At 59.1% G+C, this 8,050-nt stretch overlaps 1 protein-coding gene across 1 annotated transcript; it reads right to left on the reverse strand.

Moving 5' to 3' along the window:
- Positions 1-1,609: 1,609 nt before the first annotated feature.
- Tmem119 (transmembrane protein 119) lies at positions 1,610-8,044 on the reverse strand. Its single transcript, XM_010604002.1, has 2 exons — positions 7,967-8,044; positions 1,610-3,775 (listed from the first exon to the last, which is right to left on the reverse strand). Exon 2 carries the CDS (start codon positions 3,760-3,762, stop codon positions 2,914-2,916), a length of 849 nt encoding a protein of 282 aa, XP_010602304.1. The 5' UTR covers positions 3,763-3,775; positions 7,967-8,044; the 3' UTR covers positions 1,610-2,913.
- Between the last annotated feature and the right edge of the window lie 6 nt (positions 8,045-8,050).

Here is an 8,050-nt window from a genome sequence, read left to right on the forward strand (position 1 = left end):
CTCTCTCTCTCTTTCTGTCTTTCCTCAAAGGAGCAGCACAGCCAGTCAGAGAACCCAGGCGCTGGGCTGGCCTGGCTGCACAACCTGGCCACCTGATGGCACCAGTCTGGGCCTCGGTTTCCTCACTTGGGCCGTGGGAGTAACAATAGCACCCACCTTGGGGTTGTGAGTCTCAGTGGGTGAACGACACCAGCTCTGAGAGCAGGGCGTGGCACTTGGAGGGATTATGTTCACTGTGACTGTTGTCGTCACCAAAGCAGGGGGACGTGGGAGGGAAGGAACCAGGAGGAGGGGACACATGGGCCAGAAGCTGATGGTGGGAAGGGATTCTCCAGACTCGGGGGAGGAGGGTGGAAGGGCATCCTGGGCAGAGGGAACGTCCACTCCCGTCCTGGTGCTCAGGTCTCGACCCTGCCCACCCCACAGTCTCGGGAGATGGAGCTGTGGCTGAAGCTCACACCCTGCCCTCTGGAGGGCCTAGCTGAGCATTAGTGGGGGGCTGCTGCCTGGGAAGCTTACCCTCCCCACCACCACCCCCCGAGATCTCCTGTGTCTGCTTCCACATGCTGAGACCCTGCAGGAGCTCAGGAGCAAGGAGAGATGCCCAGAGAGGCTGAGTGACTTGGCCAGAGCCACACAGCACACGGGCGCTGGACACTCCTACCTGACTGACCCGCTGTTCTTGGCTGCAGCTGGGCTGGGCAGGGACAGGAAGGGCCCTTCCCCGCCGAGCCAGACAGAGGCCATTGTGTGCAGTGAAACCCGAACCCAGGCCCCCTTGGGTGGGTGGACGCATTGAAGCAAGGGGCTGCTGGGGACAGCCTCCTGCACCCTCTCCCGGGACCCAGCAGGTGCCCCCAGCCCTGGCCACATCTGGATTCCAGCTGGCAGCTCCAGGGCCCAGGAGGAGGGGGAGAAGTCCCCCCCAGGAACTTGCCATCAAAGGCCAGAAAGAATTGGAGGGTGGGGCCACAAAGGCACAGCCCAGCCGGGGGCCAGGGCCTGCTGAAGGCGCCATGTGTGTGGCCTCGTATAAGACCAGCCCAGTGGGCAACCTTCCTCCAGGCCATGGGCAGCTAGGAGTCCTACTGCCCTTGTCCTCAGGAAAGCAGAGGGTGACGACTGTCCCGTGACTGTGATCAACAACAGAACCATGTGTGTGAAAGCTGGGCCTGTGTGCTAGCACCCCGTGGGGAACCCCACTCCTCCAGCTTGTGGGGCATCTGATCTCTCGCTACATATGTACTTTTGTTCTCTGTTTATCTTGTGGTACTGAGGATTGAACTCAAGTACTTCCCACTGAGCTATATCCCCAGCTCAGTTTTTAATTTTGGGACAGGGTCTTGGTATGTTGCCTAGGCTGGGATTGAACTTGGGATCCTCCTGCCTCAGCCTCCCAGAGAGCTGGGATTACAAATATATGCCACTGTACCCAGCTAATCTCTCTTTCACACACCATTCTTCCTCTTCAGCCTCCAACACCTGGCTGATGTCACCACCCACCCCAGGAAGTTGCCTCTAGCCCATGAGCAACCCGCAGTAAAGGCTTGTCTCTCCTCCCTCCAGGAGACGGTGAGACTCAGGACAGATTCAAGGTTTATTACGCTGGTGTCTTATATCTCAGCACCTGAGAGCTGCACAGAGGTGCGGGGAGCCCCACACAGAGGACTGGGGTAGAAACCTCACTAGGGACCCCCCCCCAAAGAGGACAGAGCCCAGGCTCCCTGTCAAGGACGGAAGGACGCTTTGGACACAGGCTGCCAGACCTCATGTGCGAGCAAAGGGCCAGTGGCCAGCACCCCCTGCTCCAGGCTGGGTGTCAGAAACCAGAATGGGGGTCCCCTCGAATGCAGCCCCCAGTTTACAGGCTGCTTTGAGGGTCTGACAGATAGAGAGGGTTCAATCCGGAAACCACAGGGGGTGAGAAACTCAACCCCAGGTGGGGGTGTCTTGGGTCACGAAATCCCTATACCTCACGCCCCAACTCTTAACCAACCACAACTTGGGGGCACCTTTAGGAAAATCAGAGCAATATTTTCCAGAGTGGATTTTGAAGGATTTGACCTTACAGCTGTTTCAAAAGGAGGGGCTCTGGGGATTCAGCTCAGTGGTAGAGATCTTGACTAGCAGGCGGGAGGCCCTGAGTTCCTTCCCTAGGACAACCAAAAGCAAAAAACATAAGCTTTGGATAGGCCAAGCAAAACCCCAAACCTAACCCAACAGAAGCCTTTACTGTAGGGCTCTCAGGGCCTTGGGGAATAAGGGAGCAGGGTTGGGGTGGGGAGGCAGCTGGAGTGGCCTCACTTCAACTCACCCTGAAATCCTGTTTTCATGGAGTGATTTAGGGAGCCCTGTCTGGGAAACACTCACTCAGGGCCCCGTCTCAAGAGACAGATATAGGGGTCCCTCCCAGAAGCTGCTAAATAACCAGGTCCACTTCGGCAGCGTCGGCACTGAGCAGAGGCACAGTGACCCTAAAATATCCAGGATCAGGGAGATTCAAAGAACCGGTGCACTGCAGGCTGCTTCTGCCTTGCCAGCCCCAGGTACCCCAGAACGCCCACCTGATCACTCCCCAAATTCCTAGATCGTCTATTTTTCTTTGCTGCCTCCATGAAAAAACAGCGATACTTGCTTCCTTCTGGCTGTATTTCCCACCCCGTGTGGCTGATGTCGTGGCTGTTTGCTCACGGCCCTCGTGGCACACAGCTGTCCTCCAGCTCCCCTGAGCGCCGCTGGAACTCGGGGGGATTCCTGGGTGGATGCCACAGACCAGCTCTTCGGGCCTCTGCAGAACAGGTGTTGGGGCTGGCACAGAGGGGCGCCAGGGAGACATGGGGGCTGAAGGCCTTTTCAGGCCCAAGGAAGCGACCCCTGGGGCCCAACAGTCAAGGCCAGCTGCTCTGGGGCCTGTTAGACGCTGGGGGAGACACTGCTGCATGCACAGGGACTTTCCGGGGGACCTGCTGGTCCCTGGGCTTCCTGGGTTGAAGAGAAAGACCCTTCGGGCTCCTCTTGGCCCCTGCTGGCTGTCAGAGCCCCCTCAGCCACGGCTGAGCACGACACCCCGAGGACTTCTGGTTGCTCCTCGGGGACCCCACACCCCTCGGCTTCAGAGGCCATCTCCTGGCTGCCCTGTACCCCTTCCTCCGCCCTGCTGTCTGCCAGCTGGGCACCCTCCCCACCGCTGCCCAGGGCAGCCCTGGAGGGAGACTTGAGGTTCTGGGTGGCGGCTAGGATGTCAGCCTGCAGCTGCTGGGAGGAATCCAGAGCCTCCTCCGGCAGGCTGTCGGGAGCCCTGTCGGGGACCTCACTGAACACCCGGGGGCCCCCGGCCTGGTCGCTCTGGTCCACGTACTTCTTCTTGGGGAAGGATGATGGGTAGTAGGCCGTGGCCTTGTGCTTCTGGCGGGTGATGAGCGCGGCACAGACGATAAACATCAGCAGGAAGGCCAGCGAGCCCACCACGGCAATGAGCATCACGTACTGGTGGAAGAAATCCACGATGCCCTCCAGGAGGTTGGTGGGGTGCACCGGGCCCTCCGGGGGCGTGGGCTGGGGTCCCACGGATGTGGGGCTGAGGGCTGGGGTCCAGGTCGGCAGGAGGCTTGGGGAAGAAGCCGACGAGCCCTCTGCGTCCCCGCTGCCCCCCATGTCCTCCAGGAAGGCGGCAGGCAGGGACACGGAGAAGGCCTGCAGGGGCACGGGCTGCAGGAGCAGCAGCAGGGAAAGGAGGAGGCTGGAGCCCACTGCAGAGACCATGGTGTCCCGGGACCTGTAGGGAGAGGAGGAAAGGCAGAAGTCAGAGGGTGTCCAGGGTCTCCGGACTCCGGAACGGGGCTCACAGGAGGACAGCAGCACAGAACGAATCCCAGCAAGTGCTGCCTGTTCCCCCAGGCAAGCAAGGCCCCTGCCCTACCTCAGCCCGGCTGGCTCAGGCCCGGGGTGCACACTGCGCCCTCTTCCCTCTGAGCTCCAGGACAGCGGGGCCAAACCTGACTCACCGCAGCACCTTCGGGGTTTGCCCTGTCTTTGGTACACAGTACGTGCTCAGTACCTGTATCCGAACTGACAGCTTAGCTTTCACGGCATTCCATGTGCCAGCTGCTGTGGTAAGTTTGTTTGTTTGTTTGTTTGTTTGTTTTCTTTCTTTTCTGGGAAGGGGACTGAGGTAGGATCTTGCTGTGCAGTTCAAGCTAGGCTTAAGCACACGTGGCTCAGGCTGGCCTCAAACTCACTGGTGTCCCACTGCCTCAGCCTCCCAAGCACTGGGGTTATAGGCACGAATCCCGATTCTCAGTGGGAGAGGTGTCCTGGGGTGATCCCCATACTTTCGGTGAGGAAACTGAGGCTCACAGTCACTAATCAAGGAAGAGCTGGGGTTGGATCTGGGCCCGAGGGGAGGGGCGGAGGTGGGGCTGCGTCGCTGAGGCCTCGAGGGTATGACAGCGCTGCCCTGCCCTGTGCGAGGCCTCAACTCTGTGCACAGAGCGGCTGCAGTAGCTCCAAGGCCACATCCCAGCTTCTCAGCCAGAGGCTTTCTCAAACCTCCCCGCCAGCCCTAGCCAATACCCCTCTGCAGGGCTTTCTCAGTGTCTGAGCTCTGCAGGGGGCCTGGATGCCAGCATCAGCTCCCACAGCTGCCCCTCCCCTCCAGGCTCCAAGCAGGCCCAGGAGGGCCCCCCCCCCGAACCCCTGTGCTGAGACAAAGCCATAACTGCCGCCCTGCACCACCACTGACACCGACCGCCACTGCTAGATGGGAACCAGATGAGCCCAAGCCTCCCTCTCCCTCCTCCCCGCTGGAAGGCTGCTCCCTGCCTGAACCCCCAGACCCCATCTGGCCCAGACAGGCCGGCTGATTAATAAATTCCTCGTGGCCCAAATTTATGGCAGAGCTGGTTTCTAGAACACAAACTCTCCTAACTGATGTGAGAGGCCGCCTTCCTCCAAAGCTGGCCAGGTTATTTATGGACACCAAGAAAAGCTTCAGGGTCCCCCCTTGGGGTCTGAGGTGGGCAGACAGCCGGGACGAGGGGTAGACGCAGGACACACATCAAGTTCCCAGGCTGCAGGAGGAGCTGAGGCTCCCGGAGCCTCGACCGCTGCTCCTGCTCAGTGATACAGGTGACAGGCCAGCCCCTCGGGTGGCAGCGAAGACCCAGGAGATGAGCTGGCAGAAGCTGGGCGTTCAATGGCTTGTGCCAGGTGACCTGAGGTCCCCCAGTTTCTGTGCTTTAGTTGCTCAGTGTCAGTGAAGGATTAGACCCCGGATCCCCTTCCAAGGACGAGAAAATCTGAGGATGCTGAAGTCCTTTAAATAAAATGGTGTGGGATTTGTGTGGAACCTACACAATCCTCCCATGTTTTCGCTGTTTTGTTTTGCTTTTGAGACAGGATCTCACTATATATATATAGTTCAGGCTGGCCTTGAACTCACTATGTAGCCCAGGCTGGCCTCAAACCCACCATTACCCTCCTGCCTCAGCCTCCTGAGTGTGAGAATAACAGGCATGCACCACCACACCTCCAGGCTTCTCCCATGTATTTTAAATCATGTTTAGATTTACTATACCTCATACAACGTAAAAGCCACATAAATGCTATTGTAATGTATTTTTTTATTGCTATACTGCTTTGTTTTAATATTTTCTATCTGCAGTTGTTAAATCTGTGACTAGAGAAGCCAAGAAGTCATAGGGCTGTTTGCACTGATACAAATTTGCTCAAACCATCTCGGAGGGCAAAAACATTTTTGCCTGTGCTAGGCGCTGAACCCAGGACCTTATGAGCACTCAGCAAAAGCTCCTCCACCCGGCTGCACCCCAGCCCCCGGGGACCTCACTGGAGACATTTACGACCTCATTGGAACCTCTTCCCAGATTCCACAGGTGCCACGGCCAATGACCTGCCCAAGGACACACAGAGGGCTGGCGACAGAGCTGGGATTTCAACTCTCCCATCTGACTCGGGGAGTCCACACTCACACACACACACACACACACACACTCACCGCACACCCACGGTGGGCCAGGAAAGGGTCCACACTCCCGCAGGCGTCGCTTCCCAGCTGGAAGGAGCAGCGTGCGGCGCTAAGTGAGGCACCAGGAGCCCCTCCTCTCTGTGCCTGCTGAACCCCACTCACCCCTGCCCGATGGAGTCAAACCCTGAGAGATCTCCAGTGGTGGCACGACCGGCAGAGGCTGAGCCCCGGGGGAGTCACGAGGTGGCTGGGAAGCGGGTTGGGCAGGTCAGCACCCTGCCTCCCTCGTGCCTAGCTCTGCCTTCTGTCTTCTCAGAGCCTCTTTCCCCACCTGATAATGGGCAGCAGTGTGTGAGTGCGTGTGTGTGTGCGTGTGTGCACATGTGTGTGAGCGCGTGTGTGGCAGTGGTGGTGTAACCACAGACCGAGCCTGCAGAGCTGTCAGGATCGCATGAGATGACATTTTGAAAGTACCCGGCACAGGGTGGCAGCTTCCTCAGGAAAGGTGGGATTCAGGAGCAGAAAGCTCCAGGAGCAGCTGGCAAGTTCCCCTCCTACAGCAGCAAATGACTGTCTTCATTTGCCAGTGTCTTCCCCACTTCCCAGGAAAACAAAAAGAAACAAACAAACCAAAAAACACAACTTTTTTAATCCATCGAGTGAAACTTCCTCAGCTCTGGTCACAGGAAGGCAGGACCAACAGAGATGAACACACATGCACACACAAAATGAGTCAGAAAAAAGGAGTTAAGTAGAGGACAAAGACAAGGAAGGAGGCTATACAAACTATCACTGGCTCTTAAAGGCTTAGACCCCAACTCTAGAGCGCCCTGCCCCCCTCAGCCCACCCCAACTCCCCGACAGGGGAGGGCAGGGACGTAGCTCCATGTGGAACCAGCCAGGCCCGGTGGCCGCTGGCTGTGTGACCCTGGGTGGGGCGCTGCCCTCTCTGGATCTTGGTTTCCCATCGGCAGAGTGGGAGAACCGTCCCGGGCAGCTGCCCTCCAGTTCCCACACCTCCTCTTGAGAGGGGGCCGAGCGTTTGGGTCCTGCTTTCAGAGGGGCTTGGACCCTCGAGTCACTAGGAGCTGGGACAAGGCCTGGCTCCGGCGCTTCTCCCCAAGAGAAAATGCAGGCTCAGAGACGGTACGGCTACCCAAGGGAGCACAGCACCCAGGGCTCAGTCCAGCAGAACCCTGAATACAGAGGAGGCTGGGAAGGTCCAGGAGTCGCTGGGCCGCACAGGCCGCCTCTCTGAGCTCCAGGGGAAATCCACACACACAAGCCGAGGCAGTGCCTGGTGCTCAGTGGGGCCAGGGAGAGGGGACCCTCTCACTCGGGTTAGCTGCTTTAAGATGATGATGCCACCTACTTGTGGTCGTGATTATGCAAACAATGCGAATTCCCCCCAGGGCCTGGGTACCCCGAGAACTGAGGCTGAGGGTCCAGAGCTGCTGCCCCACCCCCACCCAGAGACTGGCAGCCAGAGGGGGAGGGGCGCCCACAGAAACCTGGCTTCAATTAGTGGTCTGGGGGGAGGGGGCCAGGCGAGGACAGGGAGCTGGGCCCCTTGGAGGAGAAGTCTTCGAGGGAAGGGGTTCCCCGGGGCTCAGAACTCACACAGACGTAGGGCACCAGCACACGGACTCGGTACAGCACAGTCCCCCCTACACGGACCACAAACGCAAACACGCAACGCGTGTATCTCTCATCCCCGACACAGGACAGGGCTGTCCGAGGCACCTTCACCCCGAGCCTGGAAGCAGCACCGGTGACTGTCCACATCCAGAGAAGGCACCCACACCCGTCCCACCCAGCCCAGCAGCCACTCAGGGCTCCCAGGACCCTCCACCGCCAGCCTGCACACACTTGGGCACACACAGGCTCAGAGACTCCTGAAGAGTGTTCCACAGTCCCTGTCCCCGAGCTCCGAGCCAGACTGACCGAGCTCTGGGAATGGGGACTCCTCCCCTGGGAACTTACTAGTTCCGCTGCAGGGCTGGGCGCTCCCCGGGTGGATGAGACGGGCACCCGGCCGGCAGCCTGGGAGTCCCCGCCGCCGGTGCT

Source organism: Fukomys damarensis, unplaced genomic scaffold (assembly GCF_012274545.1).
Source record: "Fukomys damarensis isolate Sample0158 unplaced genomic scaffold, DMR_v1.0_HiC HiC_scaffold_12, whole genome shotgun sequence".
Lineage (NCBI taxonomy): Eukaryota > Metazoa > Chordata > Mammalia > Rodentia > Bathyergidae > Fukomys > Fukomys damarensis.

Excerpts from the sequence above, each read along its gene's own strand:
- Tmem119 (XM_010604002.1), bottom strand. The coding sequence starts at position 3,762 with ATGGTCTCTGCAGTGGGCTCCAGCCTCCTCCTTTCCCTGCTGCTGCTC.